The sequence below is a fragment of the Merops nubicus genome, unplaced genomic scaffold (assembly GCF_000691845.1).
Source record: "Merops nubicus isolate BGI_N331 unplaced genomic scaffold, ASM69184v1 scaffold14110, whole genome shotgun sequence".
NCBI lineage: Eukaryota > Metazoa > Chordata > Aves > Coraciiformes > Meropidae > Merops > Merops nubicus.
Genome location: NW_008580973.1, coordinates 13,858 through 31,493, shown reverse-complemented (window position 1 = coordinate 31,493; position 17,636 = coordinate 13,858). Strand labels below are relative to the sequence as shown.

General features: G+C 36.9%; 1 protein-coding gene across 1 annotated transcript in view; it reads right to left on the bottom strand.

Moving 5' to 3' along the window:
- LOC103779858 (protein cornichon homolog 3) overlaps positions 1-16,942 on the bottom strand; it is a gene marked incomplete at its 5' end in the record, with an annotated part of 23,982 nt that extends 7,040 nt beyond the window's left edge. Inside the window, 2 exons of the mRNA XM_008947535.1 lie at positions 13,838-13,885; positions 16,874-16,942. Of these exons, the coding sequence (XP_008945783.1) occupies positions 13,838-13,885; positions 16,874-16,942 (117 nt within the window). The remainder of the gene's footprint in view (positions 1-13,837; positions 13,886-16,873) is intronic.
- Between the last annotated feature and the right edge of the window lie 694 nt (positions 16,943-17,636).

The window sequence follows — 17,636 nt, the reverse complement described above, 5'->3', positions numbered from 1 at the left end:
GCTGAGGTAGTCAACTGTAATGGTAACTTCTGTGCCACAGATAGCTCTGCAATAGCAATTAAACTCCTTTAATTCATTCCTGGGAGAACATACAAAGCTGTCAGATTGTAAACGTGTTAGAATATAAACAGTATACTTCAATTTTGAACCCGGGACACCCTGATCCAGGTTATCACCTCTGCTTTTTGACACAGCTCAAGATGAAGTCTTGAGAATAGTTATGGAACATGGAGTGGAGAAGAAACTGGCGAAGAAATGCAATTCTTAAAGGCTGTAACTTGGTCACTTTTTGTCCTAGGCTAAAGAATAGTATTACAAATTTACCACCAGAATTCTGCTGGCTGAGATTCTACCTGTGGCAAACCAAAGGAAAGCCTGAAAAGGAGGTGGTCTTCTAGACCAAAATGCTGCTAATCTGAAACACCTTTTGCTATAACTTAAGCAAGGGAAAGAAACTACTATGCCTTTCTAAGTTTTGCTCTGATAAGTCTAGTTAAGATAATATTAAGATCAGTAAATGTTCTAAATCCTTATTCACATTTCATTATTTGCATTTAAAATGAAAACTCTTGGGCAGGTATAATACTCAGATCATTACCATCTCACTATAAATATTCAATACATCCTCATACCAAGTAGTACACACATAAATGCACACAGTAGGTAGCAGATAGTTTCTTCCCTTCTAGTTCCAAAGGAAATAAGGCAGACTTTGTTACGTATAGAATTCCAGGTCTGGCTGAAGGAAAGCATGGGAGAACAAGCACTGAAGATAAGCACCTGTCAGCAGCTTCTTTGTGTTTATAGGGATACAAAGACATTGTAGATTGCAGCTGCAGAAGGGCATCTCTTGGGAAGCTCAGTCCTAAATAATTTTATTCAATTTCCTACTCCCTAAATGTATTCTGTTGCTCTTATGCAAAAGATAAACCCATCATTTTCTGTCAGTACTTTTCCTCCTTATTCTGTTTATTACATATGGACACCTCCTTCTCAAATGTAATTTTGCTTTTACAGAACATTAAATCATTTTTACATGGAAGATGCTTACAGTCCAGTGAACAGGGCACACAAAAATACCTCACAGAAACGGAAAGTGGAAAGATATTATAGCACGAATAGTAATCTCCCTTCATCAGTGCTATTAAATTCTCATGCTTAGAAAAAAAGCAACAAGTCAATCAAACTGCTTTCCCAGTCACTGTTAAGGCACAGAAATGCTAAGACCTCATGCCTCTTTCTAGCACTTTGCTTAGGACCAGTATTCCTGAGCGCTGCATGATAATAGTAATTCTCACAGAATTGCTGTTTCTTCCCTCAAAAGACTCTGAGTCTACATCAGTCTCCATTTGTGCATGCCAGCCCCCATACTGTAACCACAAATTTAACACCACACCCAGAAATTGCCAGCTATTAGATACTCACTCTTCTCGGGTTTTCTGGGAGGTTTTATTATGCTGTTAGAGGCTGAGACAACCTCCTTTCTTAATGCCTGTCTTCTCCTGCCACAGATGTCAGGAAAAAAATGAAAAGAAGTGGCAGCTGAATCTCCTTCAGGTAACCTAAGAGCTCTGGTGATTACCCAAGTGGGAACAAGTTGTCTACCTTAAAATACACAAGCCCTTTTCTATCCACCTGAAAGCAACAAGAAACTGAAAACATCACACCTGCATGGAATCCCTCCAAGGCCCCAAATTTGGCCTGATATAAGTGCATGCTGCTTTGTTGCAGTGGTTAATGCTACTGCACCTACTTCCACTGATCAACAGCTGCAGCTTGTAAATGTGGTCCTCACTTTGCTCCTCTTTTTTCCCCCCATATATCCCCTGCTAAAGCTGACATGCAATCAGTAGAAGCGAAAGAGGAGATGGAGATGTACCCAATGTTTTCAGAACACAAGAGCTGTTTTAATTACACTTTAAAGACCACTCTAACTGAGCCTGCTAGAGCTAGCCTGAGTTACTGGTGAGTATCAGCTGCTGAACTAAAGACATTGTGAGACCAAAGAGACAAAATTATTTACTGACTCTGAGATTCTCCTAATTGAACAACACAGACCACAGGTCAGATGTGCAGTTCAAACAAGTGAAAAAACAAAGGAGGAACACACAGAAAACAGTAGTATGTGAATTAGCCCAGATGGTGCATATATGTGGAATGTACATACACTGAAACAAATCATATCTGCTTCTGATATGGCACAAACCAGAGTCAACTGTCCATTGATTTAACTACACAGATCATACACCTTAACATTTGCTGCAGTTTTAAACATGCTGCTTGCATTGATCAAACATATGAAACACATTAAGTTTACTGTTGAAATACAGAAAAGCTTCCCAGTTACATTTTCCAGTGTATCTTTCTAATCTATTTTAAATTATTTGAGTTACTTGACTTTCACAACCTCCTCAGAAAGGCTGCCCTAGAGCCCAATACAAAGATGTTACAGTAAATATACTGAGGTTTTTAATTCAAATTTTTAGGTTCAATTCCTTTCAATTCTCCTGTTTAAATCCACACTTTGTGTTTCTTCAAGCTCTGTCCTCTAGTAATCTTATAGCAACCCCTTAATAATTCAGTTGCATTGTTAAAATTATTATAACACAAACCTATAACCAAAGCATTTTAAGTAATGCAAAACTGTGTTATACAAACCTCTAGAAGTATTTATCAGTGTGCTACATAGATATATGCAACTAGCTGAAATGAAAATGTCTGGAAAAAGAATTCCAGATCATCAAAAACCAACCCAGAGCTGAATCTACTAAGTTCAGAAATACAGCTTTACATTTTATCTGGGGGACAGCAATGGTGCACACATACAAGACTCGAATGCAGAGCACAAATGAAAAGAAGGATATCACATCTGTTTTCAACCCTCCACCTTTCTGGATCACAGTGAAGCAAAGCAGCACAAAGCCAATCCTTTGTACAGGTAATTGCATTACTCTAATACGCTATTGGAATGTCTTTAAACAGCATTAAGTGGATGCGAACATCAGTCACTCCACAGCACAAACACCAGACAATGAAATAAGTAACACAGAGAACCTCATCATCATTCTTACAAAGCACTCCATATCCATCTGCAAGACGGCACCAGATCTAACATTAAACTACAGGATTTCTGGATGCTCTTTCCATCTGAGTTACTAAACAGGTCTATAATTAGGCTCATCATTTCACTTCTCATTGTCTCACTTTTTGCCTCCTGCCACACAGCAGTAATTATATTAAAAATCTATAGATTCCACTGGAATAGTTTATGACTAGAATATTTAAACTTTGTCATAATACAAATAATAACTTTAACAAGAGAGGAAGACTAGGTCTTTATGGGACATTCATCGAGAGTATCTATAAACATTTCTGTATGGCAGAGCCAAAGGGATGTCATAACAGCCAACAGGTAGAGAGATTATGAAATGGATTTTTAGAAAGGCTGCTCCACTGTAAGGCCTGCAGGAAATTGGCACAATTCAAAAAGTGCCCTGTCCTTGGAAGGCACGTCATTAAAGCAGATGTGTTGTGATCTTACAAGTGTATCTCCTCTGCAAACTGTTCTTTTCCACTCAGCAGGGATCAGCAGATATTTTCACAACCATTCTTTTTTAAGCTAATTCAGAATCAATAACAGAAGGTGGGTTAGCAACACTGGAGTGCAAACTTCTCTAATATGAAACAAGGTAACTAATGCTTTCTTGCCCTACCTCTCTATTGTATTTCAGACACAACCAGCCATGATGTCCTGCAGCTGAGTTATTCCAAGAGCTCATGCCGCCTTTGTCTCCCTGTCCAAATGTGGTGAGTATGACAATTAGTACCACAGGTTTTCATTAGGATCTAGAAAACCAGCCCCTCATTTCACAGGCAAGTCTATGAATACAGAAATCCCTGGGATCATTAAAATGAAGTTCAGCCATCTGCACAGCACAGGAAGGGCCCTCAGGCCATCTCCTGGGGGTCTGCCTGAGATTGACAGCTTCATAAATGCTGAAAACTAAGTGTTCACTAAAGAGCTGTTTCTGTATCAGGTGTGTAAAGGCTGTCAGTCTGAGGAAGCAGATTTGATACAGTGCATACATGGTAAAGACAATCCCTGCCCTGCTATTCTAACAGCTTTATTGAAAACATCAGCATCTAAATGCAAGGCAGGACTTTTAAGGCCCAGCAGAAACAATTTGCATCCATGTAACAGGTATGATGCAAAATCATGGTGCTCTATTTTTAACTATTATATTGCTTTTTGTATTTGCATAGTGACTTGATAGGGTCTGATCCTGACTTAAATCCACAATGAACATCCTGCTAAACGTAACAGTGACATTCAATTTAACCCCAATTTCTTTAGTTTTATTAAAATGCAAATATTTACTTTACTGCATACCAAATTAGAGCAAATATAGTCCATTAGCAAGTCAAATTTTGCCAGTATCTTCAACACAGCTCTGAGGAACAGATGTATAAATTACATTACCCCAAGCAGCTGAGAAGTACACTGCTCTCAAGAGTACTTCCCAGGCAACAGTTACTCATGTACATTACTGGAACATATCCAGCCCTATTCTGCTCTTATCTGTAATGTTCTGATACTGTAAGGAGATATGTTTACATATTTCCCAGAACAGTCCTGGGAAAAGCTGAATTGTAAAGCAAGAGGTCCTCTGTTACAGGGTGGTACTTTGGTTGCCACTTTGAATATTGAATAAAAATTTAAAAGATGAGATTAACAGCAAAATACACTCAGTTAACCTGAAACAGTCTGATACGTAAACATTCTCATGAATAATAATATTATGAATAACCATAATGTATCTCTCTTCTAAGGATATTTAAATTTCCATCAGGCATCACACTGGCAAATCTTACTTCCTCTCTGGAGTAAAAGGAAGGTAAGGACCCAACTGTTACTGAGTCCCAAGTTTGAACTCTTCTCTCCTGCAATAGTTTTCTAACTTCTCCCCTTACAGCCTACCCCTACTTTGAACACCTGTGCAGGCACAGCACGATACTGCTTCCCATTATCCTTAGGTAAGCACACAGATAGCCTTAGGTAACGATTGCTAAAAATAGCAGTTGTGTTCCAAGTTTTGAGAAGTGCTGAATTCAGGAACTTGTAAATTTGACTAAAAATAGTGCTGGCACAATGCACATAATAAATGAGTGTCAGTAGTGAATTAATTGCCTGCCAGAAATACTATACTTCCTCCAAGTTCATAAGTCCTGTCTTAAGGACCTTCTTTCCAGATACAGTACTGTATACAAGGAAAGGCTGGAAGGGATTATGTTCAGTATTTTTATTACAATAGTGATATATTTCTAGTAAATATTAGACCAATATATTTACACTAAAGTGTGAAGAAGAGACGTACTATTTCTAGTCAAGCAACATTTATGTGGGAATTTGTGCAGAAAGTGTAATTACTGTAAGATCTTTGGTCCCAATTTGAATGTTAGTTCTGCAAAATAACTACTGTGCCAAGTTCCACTCTAACGAAATTAAAACTATGTGGATGCCCAAAAGAATAACTGAACAGGGCATACCTCCATTTTTTTCCCCATGTCACACTTCATACATCATAATAGTAACAAAAGACTTGAGAGTGAAAGAAGCTTTTACATGATCTGTAGTTGAATTTCCTATTGGAGTACAAGAGATGAAAAGGCAGCTCACCAACAAAAGAACTGAAGGCCTAAGTTTTGTCTATACTGCAAATTTATTGCACGATTCAGGGAAAATTATGTCACTCCTGTTTCTGGATGAAAACAAAATCTCTACTAAGTGTGAATCATTATCAATACATTAATTCATTTTTTAGGCAAGCTGCAGGAAACAATCCAACACAGAGCTAGTGAAAGTGTACAATACTAAAGTTAAAAATACTTTACTTGCCTATATGTAGCCTATATGGCTACTTCCCCTGCCAAGCTACATTCCGTCTTTCACTTGTACTACGTAAGGACATCCCTCCTATTTACATGAACAGCAGACTTCAAACTTATCTCATGACTCTTTTGACTTACAAGAGATGTTGTACCAAAGTTGTCTAAAAAAACCTTCATCCATAAACCATGATTTCCATAAACTAAAAATTGTCTACTAATATATATTTTAGCTAACGTAAAATTTTATCCTTAGAATGTAAAATTCCTCCATCCTAATCTAAAACCACCTTGTCAGAGCCACTCTGAAGGCCAGAAGAAAGTTTACTTTGTCATCTAAGAGAAGTTCAGCAGTTTAACTTTCCAATAAGTACTGAGTGCACACTTACTAGTTTTATGTCTCTCTCACAGATTCAGGGTCTAATGTACTTTAAAATGTCCAAAGTCAGTTCAAACTTGAATGAATTCAGTCTTATGAAAGACGTCGTAATTACAGTCCAAGCCATAAGTGACAGAATACATACAGCATAGCAAGCTTACATCCTATAAAATCTGCAGATCTAATTAATGCTTTGGAAACAGCAATATATTTTATTCCAGTGCCTGCATGCAAACTCTAGAATTTCATACGAGGCAGCTTAGGAGCTAATTATGTGTGCATATAAATATATAGCAGGAGGGTGTAGCTCATACTCACTATAATGTGACAGAGATCCACCTCTTTATATTGTCTATGTTTATTAGTGTTTGTTGACCAGCTATCACAAACCTCTAAGCGTAAAACACAAGATAATTTTACTCCCAACAGTCATCAGTTGGACTACAGAAGTTTGAACCATCAGAGTTGATCCAAAACCATCACTGGCTTGAACCCAATGAACCTTCAGAGTCCAAAACCAGAAAATTTTAAAGTTCATTTAACAATAAGATTCTAACAAGAATACGAAGTTGCTCTCTGAAAACAAGAGCTCTATCATCAGATCAGCTGCACAACCTTTCCTTTCCTATTGTGTACATATATTGTGAGTGTAAACAAATGCTTTTTATAATTATTTCCATGTGGGTTTTATTACCTGGCACAATAAAGCTTTATTCTTTACCTGAGCCTGGAAACATTGCTGTAACACAAACACTAATGGAAACATAATAGAAAAGGAGAGCCAAGTCTTGCTGAAAGGACTCTCCAGCTGAAGCACAACAGGGACTTTAAAAGATCAAAGTATCCAACTAAGAAAATGAAAAAAGAATGCAAAATTCACAAAGTGGCAAAATGTACTACAGCAGAATATCTACCTAAGGACAACAAAAGGAATTTGCTCCTGTACTATATTTTCTTCCAGAAAGAAGACAAATAGAACAGCCTGGAATTTACTGAAAACACCTTTACAGTGCAGAGTTTTCATATGATAATGTTAATTCAGAATATCACTGTAGTCCCAATAACAGGTCATATGTTTAAACCTTCGAAAAAAGCATTACTTAAACAATATGAATATGAAACTGTTGTTATCAGGCCACTTAATGGAAAGTTCAGATCTTGATAGAGCTATCTAGTGCAATTTGATCAAAAAGGACCCCAGCTTTTTGGAAATACTTGCAAGCCACCTTCCTTCATGATACAGTCCTCTCCCACTAATGGCCAAAAGGGAAAAAAAAAAAAATATTACTTTCCAAGGAGTAAAGCATCACTAGCTCAAGTGAAGTGCTACAAAGGCAAGTGCTGAATTATCTACTCAAAAGCTCCCCTCATTCTACTCGGAGTTTGACCTTTGTGGCTTCTCCTGAGCTTCACTGGAAACTTCTACACAAAATCAGACATATTTGGTCATAACCATAAACAATACACTACACATTTTTTATCTAAATGGTGTCTAAATTATAAGAACTTCAAATCCAAATGTAAGTCTGGGTTTATTCCACATGGGTTTATGCTTGAATATCAACATGTTTCTCATCTCAGAGCAATAAACAAAGATTGCTCCAAGCTGTCAATGTCAAGGAAAGACTGAGAGCGCCCACAGAGGTCTATCACAGCTGCTTTTGTTGTTGTTCAATCTCAGAGATGAATAATAAGCATGAATGTCAGACTTGAAGTCAAACTCTTCATAAATCTAGAGGTATTCAGAAAGCTTTTGGATGTAAGTCAATTCTGTTTTGAACCACTGAATTGCAGGACAAAGACTGGGTAAAAAAAAAAAGGCATTTGAGATTATAAAAATAATTTTACAAAACCCACAATATTTAATGAAATAATTTTATACACAGCAATGCCTGCTTGGGTAAAAGCTTCTGTATTGCACTAAGTCACAGGGAGACACTGAATAACTACCTGAGTAGTACCATGAAAGTACTGAGTATTTTCCATAAAAATAATCCCACATTCATTCTTCAGAATTATCCACATTGTCTCTTGATGAGGTTTTACGCTCCCAGTCGCTCAGTAGGAAGGGTCTCCTGACAGTTTTCCTCCTGTCCTGATGATTAGTCAAAACTCATCAGTTTCATCATATTGATGACGTATGAAAAGAGAATTAGATACATAGATACAAGAAATAAAACATGCACTGAGAAGTCAGCAACAACGATGAAATCTTTGGTCTCTAATAAGAGTGGACGAAGTTCATGTGCTCCATCATTGTAACAATCACTGTTACTGGGAAAAATGTCAGATGGTGCCATTTTTTGTTCCCTTTGTGATCTTTGTTACAGCAACAGCTTATCAGAACTCTGGAAACATCAGTGTCTTTGTCCTGTGAAGCAGAATGCCTCTATTTCCACAGCCCAGAAATACCTTATGACTAGGCTAAAAATTCTGTTTCCCTAAACTTCAAAGAGGAACTGTTGACTACCAGTTAGGAGGTGTTGATTATAATACATACCACAAATATACAAACATACAAACCTGGTATGCATCTACCCTGCATATTTATCCCTTCAGTGGAGCTACATGGCAACATTTTCTGTCAAGTGTAACTAAATGAGGAATTAAAACATCTTTACAGAGATTGTAAAAGGTTTAACAGGCAAAACTGTTGCTGCTATTCCCAGTTCTGCAACAAACTAATTGTCTTAATGCTGTACTTTCTGCCGATGAGGTTTTCCAACCCTGGGAAGAAAGCATGATTCCTTCTTACATACGGATGGATACACACAACTTTAAAAATTCCTTGTAATTATACATCACATTTTGCTAAATTTGCTGATATGACCTTATATTAAGCATTTTAATGAACCATGCTATAGGCTTACAGAAGTACTCTGCTTATGACTATCAGCCTGCAGACTGACTAAAAGAATGTCACAGACCTATAAATCCATAAATCCATGATGAAGCAATCAACTGGCATAACCAGAGACACATTTTAAATCCATCACATTCTTTCAGGTTTGTCAGTGACTATGAGGCAGAACAAAGGAAGGAGTGATCATCATAATAACCAGCAAACTTATCAAGAAGAGAAGAATATGATCAGTCACTAGAAATCAGCTACTGTGACGTATGGTCTCCAAATGGCTACGTCCACCATAGCTGTTGCATGCAGAGAATGGTGGGAGCTACTGGTAGGTGAAGGTCTTGAACCTAACAAGGTCCAAGTACCAAGACTATTTCCTACAGCAGTTACTTTAGTGCACACTGGTCAGTCTCTTTCATCCAAAATATCCAGGAAAGAGCAAGTCAACTGAGGATAAATAAGAAATCACTGTGCTACTTTTTAAAAATGTTGACTTTCCATAATATTTACTCTCTTGTAAAATCCTCCATAACTGTTTTCATCGGCTATTAAGGAAGAGCTAAAAAGCAAATTTGTCCCCTGTTAGACGATTCTTAACATTTTACTGAGCATATAATATTTTGTTTTGTTTTGTTTTGTTTTTTTCAAGCTTTCAGTATGTGCATTAAACACTGACAAACAGGCATGAAATGGACACAGGATCAAGCTTTACCTTCTGCCTTGGCATACTCCATCTACAGTTGAACCTGTGGCATTAAGCCACAAGTCTTCAAGCTTCTGATTACTCATGCTGCTGTATGACTGTTACTTTCATACATATAAGCTATTTTGACTTTTTTTAAAGAGAATAATTAAATATGAAAACATACCAAAACAAAATTGTACACAGACACTCAGTTGTCTGGAATTACATATTATGCTCACAAGGTTTTACATTTTAGAGTATGTTAGTCTGAACGGAATTCCTTATATAATTGCTCTTTCAGGTAACATTCGTTTTGGCTATTTACTAAAGCCTGTAGATACAGTAAAACACAACTGTGATGTGTATTAGGGTATATAATATGGAATATTTATTTAAAAGACAGATTTGTTTTGCAGAGTAGTAAAACCCAGAACTGAATCCAGTAAACACTAGAACTATGGAATAAAGAATAAAATTTTCACCACAGATCCACCTTCACTGGAAACCACAATGACAGAAGTACCAGAACAGACCAAGCATGGGCAACCCCCAACCTCCTAACTAAAATATTATAACATCCCAACTCCTGATTTACAATCCACTGTTGCTACTGCTAGTACTGGAGTGCTTAGCTGGCTAAGTTTGGTTATCCAAAAGTTATCCCTGGAATGTTTTTTGTCCATGTGTGTGTTTGTATTCTTCAAGACAGTTCAAGTTCATCTGGAACATCTTTGAGATTTATGTCACCTTGCCTGTGGTTAGATTTCTTGCTGAATTTGCTCTCTTCCAATTATCGCTTCAACATTTGCCAAAAAAGCCACAACCAACCAACCCACCCACCCAAAAAAATCCATACACACACAAAAAAAAAAAAAATCAAGAAAAATAATTGAGCCCTAGTACAATATTTTCTTACACTTGCAGTTTTACTAGTTTTATGCCTAATGTAGCTAAAATGCTCCACTACAGTAGGAAAATGAGTAAAAGTCTGTCTTTTATGTACCTCAGTTCCCTCCCAGGTGAGTTCTAGTTCCAGTTCTGCTGTTCAAAAATCACTCTTACTTTAGCTTAATGGGGTTTAAAACCAAATATTTGCTGATAATTTGAGAAAGGTCACTTACACTGTTCAACAGTGTTTGGCATGAGCAAACTGAAGTCTGAAATACATTTGCTAAGCAGGAAGCAAGTTCGGTCAACTTTCCTCCCTAGTAAGGATTTATCAAATTAATAAAAATTTACAGTGCATAACCTTATCACAACTTAAATTTCCTCAGAGGTAAAGTAATAATATTACAATGGTTGATTAATGAAATAGACCATGTTTTAATCTAAGAAATTCCTAATTGTCCTTAGTACTAATTTGATTATATCCAACAGGAATCCATTGGGTAGGTATATTTCTTGAACTACAACTGCAATTACAGTTATATAATATTGCTGTCATCATGAACTGAATATATTTTAATAAACCCACCAAAATATTTAATCACAAAAATCAGGGTAGATCTATATAGCACAAGTCACTTGTCCCACTCCTTTACAGGGCCGAAGAGCCCAAGAAGCCTGTACTGCTTCCACTGGCTCAAGACAGCTAATTCACAACTAGTTTGTGTCCCTCTGTACAAAACTGTAGCGTGTCACCTAATCATATCCTTGGAGGAACAAAGGTAGTTTGTTAAAAAAGGACAGCACAGACTCCACCACATTTGTCAATACTAGTCTATGTCCTATCTGAATCACATATCACTGGTATGACACGGATGTCCACACAATGGAACACTCAACAGTTTACAGGATACACACATGAACAAAACTCTATACTATAAAGCCCTCAAAACACACCACTGAATAAAAAGAGATACATGTATCCTGAGAGAACCTTATTTTGTGCCAGCTGCAGAAAACAAGTCCTTCCTCTCATTTACTTCAAGATAGAAGAGATTTGACCATGGCTATGCAATGTTCATGGCTTATTTACATATATTTAATCACTCTCCAGTAAACAGAAGACTTAGGCTGATCTAATTCTATAGCACCAGAAAAACAGACCCATGTGTACATGCATGTATACATGCCAGCACCAGATATATCTACTTCACATGATCCCTGCTTGCTTTAATGATATAGAAACATGTTCCCCAAACCAAATGTCAGAAAATGCTTGGCTGCAGAAAAATTATATCCTCCATTCTATTTTGAAAAAGGTAAACAAGTTATGTAAGATCTGGTGAGATATCACATACTTGGTCACAGTTTGTTAATAATCCTCTCCACAAGTATTTTGGAGATAAAACCCAAAATGCATCCTTAAGACACTCATTGCCCACTGCGATCAGATTTAAATGACATGTTGTGTGTCCATTGTCCATTTAGTAATTCCCAAGAACCCCTTCTTTGGAAGAACCAGCATATAATGATACTCAACATATCTTTATTGTCCACCTATATCCTCTTTAAAAAAGAGACTTACAGCAAATCTTAAGCATTAAGTTCCAATGTCATAAAGAGCAAGATATCACTGTTATCAAAGCCCTTTAAAGGAATTATCTGACTTCAAGTCATAGGAAAACAGATATGTTGTTGCTTCATAAAAAGAGAAGCAGACCTAAAGCCACACAATATTATAACGAGGGACATACTTACTGCTTGCTGAAAGCATCCTGACATTTTTCTGTACCTATAAAGCTGGCACTCAAGTCTTTACCGGTTTTCCAGAATTTTCGCCAACAGTGAATCCTTTATATTGCATAAATGAAAGCTATTTTTAGTGATTGGCAGATTTTGAGACTACAAGCCTCTGTAGTTATTGCACTTTCCCCTTCTTGCATATAAACTCACAATTAAAAGAAATGAGTCCCCAAAGAACTTTGAAAAAGAGGCTGAATTAACAAAGTGTTTAAGTGAGCCAGAAGCAAGCCAATCCTTAATGAATACAGAGCTTGTAATTAGCCAAAATGCTCCATTTTTCTGCTCACAGTGAGGCTGAGGCTCAATAAAAATTACATACTGATGCAGGCAAGGCATCCCCATGAGGCTGACATATTAACATATTACCACTCACCAGTTGCTTTACATTAGAGAAACTGGGACACAGCTTGAAACTAGCTGGCTGCCTATTTGATAAAATGGAAAGCTGTTGGTGATAAGTATTTTCGCTTATTTTCATATCCCTAGTGTCATAAACAGGCTAAGTACTTAAATGTGGCTCCTAACAGTCACATGTTCATAATGGTGCCAAGCAGATATGGCTCCGGTTCTGACTGATCCAAGAATGACACTTCACAGATTCTGCATGGGGTCACAGTTATGCCTTTGGATCACCCCAAACCAATAACTCCTAGCACTGGCTTTCTCAAAACCTCTAAGGATGAGGCCATGAATTTCTTAAAACCATATCTGAATTTAGGGCTTAGCTTGATCAGGATGCAGTCAGCAGGCCACACTTCAGTGATTACTTCGTAAAGTAAAAGTGTCAAATAATTTAGGTGGTTTCATTACTGCTCTGCAGAAGGCAATTTTTAGAAGCTTTAATTTAAAGAATACAACACTTTGGAACTATGATTATTTGTACTTCAATAGGACAGAGTCTGGAGAATAATGAGTGTTTATAAAAACCATCTTTCAAGCTACAGATGAGTAATCCATGGATGTATCAATCCTACATTTAGACTCTCCTTCAAATCCCTCAGAAACTGAGGCACACAGCATCTCTCATGTCAAATTAAAATAAATACTGAATCAACTTCTTTATTCAGCCAATTAAAAAACTTAAACATTAAATGTGTGTCTTAAAGTGAATGGGATGACGTTCTGAAGTTTCAGTTCTTATCCAGAAATCCTCTATTAAGTTAACCTTTTATCGGCTGTCTTACTCTGTCCTCACAAGGTCATCATGACATCCATTTCTGCAGTAGACAACAGCCTTTCATCAATTGACTGTTAGGATCATTCAAAGAGAAAAATGAAGGTACCTCACGACTGGATGGCTTTAATCCTCATCAACTTCACAAATCCTAGGCTAATTTATGCTCACCTTTCTCAGGAGGAAGCAAATACGCTCAATATTTCTCAGCCGCTCTCTCTGCCAAAAAAAAGTAGGGAAAACGCAGGAGATTAGCTGGTGTTATAAAGACAATACACTACAATTACAATGGGTCAAGATCACAATTAATGGCTGCAGGGAAACAAAACATTATTAATCTGAAACAATAGTATTCACTTCTTACCTACTGCTTGCAAGACAAATGATTTATCCATTTCAAAGTCTCAATAAGTTATTTTTTCATCTGTTATTTGGTGTAACAATATAAATGGGGGATTCAAGTCTGTGTTAGCCCTGAGCCAAGAGGATGCAGCTTCTTTTTAATTAAGCATTTGTAGCTCTAGTCCGTGGTACCATTCTATACCACAGAGACTTGATCTTGCATTTTCAAGTACCCAGCCTCTGGCTTCAAGAGAATTCTGAAAGGGAAAAACAACTAGGAAGTTGGTCTGGCAGCCCTTCCTCTATCACTAAGAGGATGCCTGAACAACATGTCATATTAGAATTTAACCCGTTAGTGAAAAATATCTGAAATATCCTAGAAATGACACTTTAAACAACAGACACATTCATAAATACTAAAAGTCGCTGTAGTTAAGCACTGGGTCTCAAAAGATGCTCTAAGTTTGATTCACAGAAAGAAGACAAGTCAAAAAGAGGTCTTCTTTTAAATGGCTCATAATGAGTAATTCGCTAGTAAATCAGATTTCACTCTGCATAACCCCATCACTGGAGTTACTGTGAAAGATTCAACTGTTAGTTACACTACAGAAGGCAGAGTGGTTGTGTTGTCCTAGAAGACGACCTGGTAATATTTTCATTAAGACATGGGCAAAAAAATATTGTGAACAATTATCTTTTTTAAACAGGTAATGTAATATATCAATGTGAGAAGCCAGCTCCCCCTATGCTTTTTGCTTTTCAAATGTTTTAAATTTGCTTCAGGTCTGAGTTTTACTTCTGTTCTCCAAAAGGATGTCTCTTTTCCTTTCTTGTCTCTAAAGAAATGTCTCTTTTCCTTCCCTGCGCCCAAGTTTATGCCATTATAAAAGAAAAAAAGTATCATTTTGGAAAGACAATGAGACAGTGGCACCTTGCTAGGCACCAGATGTGTTCTGCCTCTCTCTGGTGTCTGTGATCTAAAGAGATTCAGAAATTTTAGACTCATGGTTGCAAACTTGAGAATGGATGTGTGTGGATGTACCTGTGAAGCTGCAGAAAGTTTTCCTGCATTTTATAGGAGGTAAGTGGAGAGAGAAAGACAATCTTCTCAATTCCCTTTGGAAGACAGATGCCTAACTAAAGCTGACCTTGGAGAGTCCATCTTTGAACTCTAGGTAACAGAGTGTGAACCAGGCAATTCAAATTAAATTCTCAGCTTTTACCACCATTTTTTATACCTCTGATCTGTCCTTAATTCAGCCTTCTCTTGCCAAAAATGCTTTACCCTCTGTCATGAAAATATTGTGGAAGATACATGAGTAAACATCAGACATTCTAATAGTGCAGTATAAGAAAACTACCCCACCAAATTAATGGAATAAGGGCATACGCAATTATGCATAGGGGAAAAAGGAAAATGCACTTGACCAGATAAGTAAGACAGGAAACACCTGCTAAAAAATGTTGATTTTATGACAGTATTAAAGGCATCAACATGTATACTGTGCAGAAGAAATCAATCTGAGGTTATTGTTTGATTTATCACAAAAGGCTTCATAGAAGAGAGTCAGATATGTCAACCAATCACAGAATACTTTGCTGTATTTTCCTGGAAACTCTACAATTAAGTTTTTTATTATGTCTCTAATATGACTGAAACAGGGGCTTATTAACTTATTTTGTCCTGGAAACCAATTCCATTACCATTTTAAAATAAGAGGAAATTATTTCCATGGCGCATCTTACTAGTTTTAGGAAGAGACTGAATTAATGGAATTTGGTACATATAAATACATATTTATTGTGTACAGTTCTCAAGATGGGAAGTAAAAACAGATAAAGTGAATTCAAAATCAGATTACTTCCAGTAAATTCAAAACTAGGTTACTTCTATTGAAGTCCTCTCTAGGTTTTCTTCATATAATTTCTTTCTTTGTTCTCATTCTTTGCTTATGTGCTAGTGAACAGCAAACAGGTCTTCTGACTCAAAAATTCATGTAAAGATTACGCTTAAAATCATCAGTGGTCTAAGCGGCACCAGAAGTCCTCTGCTGAGTTATAAAACAAGGTTAAATAGCAAAGTAGTAGCTACTGAATCTGGTTGTAATTTGTAGGTAATTCAATAACTCGATATTCTGTACAGATTAAATTCAGCACCTGTCATAATCATCATAATTCCCAGTGAGATGACAAGGAGCCAAGTTCTGCTCTCAGTGCTGGTGGCACAAATCTGATGCTTGTTTAACTCAATCAGCTAAATCGTCATGGATCACACCTTTAATTAACAGGAATTTTTGTATGCTTATATCTGGGTTGCATTTTGGTTCATTAGGTAAAACTGAGTTACAGTCCCAGGGTGATATTTAACCTCTTCCATAGCAGATGCAGCAGAATGCATTATTTACTCTTAAAGCACGGGAGAATTTAGAGCCCTGCCATGAGACAGAGTTCTGGGAATGCAGATTTCTTATCAAATCTGTGCAAGCTTTTGACTCATTGATACAGATAGTATGGTGGTGGTTATCCAATGCTTGAATGCAGAGAAAGCAAATTAATTCAAAAAGGAAAACTTATGCCACTGAATTAAAAGATAAAAAGCAAGCATTAGGATCACATTATATATATCCTTCAACTTCCAAATTATTTTGCTGTCTCCTTCAGCAAAAAAAGAAATCTAGTAGCATCTAGCTAATCATCACCCTCTGGCTTTCTAAGATTGGACCAATAATTCAGTTTTCTAGAGTGGACTTCACAACAGACTCTACATTCGTTTCCACACTCATACTTTCACTGACAGCTTAGTGCATCTCCCTTTCTTTAGGAGCTGCTGGTTAGCAAGCAACAGCTTGCTAAGGTTGTACTCACTGCGTGGACTGGGTTGCACTGGTCTATTGGGCTTTTGAAGTCTGTCCGAAGTTCATCAAAGGCAATTATCTGAAAAACAAATTTTTTCAAATATTGTAATGAATATTCACTCAAACAATTATTTTTCCTTTAGGGACTAGTTAGATGCACCACCTCCCTTTCCATTGAAAATATGGGAAACTAACTCCCCTGACATGTTCCTTTGAGAATTCACTAGTTAAAACCATGGGACACTCCTACGTATGACCCTTAGAATCCTTTAATCTGTCATTCTGTAAAATCATACCTATAGCCTTTTCAGCATTGTTGCTTTCCAGATTTTTCCTTCACATCAGCTAGAATTCTTTCCACAAACTTCCAAATGACATAAAACAACTTCACAAATATATTTCCAGACATGATGGAAAAAGTCATTAGCTGCCTGAAACACGAGATACATCAACTATGCTGTTCCAGGTTTAATACATACAGAACAGCCTCTTTTTATTAGATGTCAAACCTACTTCAGATATTAATTTTGAATTAGTAACACTTATTATTAAGCCATTATTCATTATCAAGCAAACTCCTTGAAAGGTTAACCTCTCCAAAGTATAACACACCCTTCCTAAATTCACGTGGGAATTAAGGAACTTCAGATGTCTCTAATGGCGAGATGTCTTTTGCTCATGTCCTTTAGTTTCCCTCATTAACTGATGGATTGTTACACACTAGTAATTACTGCTTGCTTTTAAAGTACAGCAGATAAGTGCCCATAAAAATA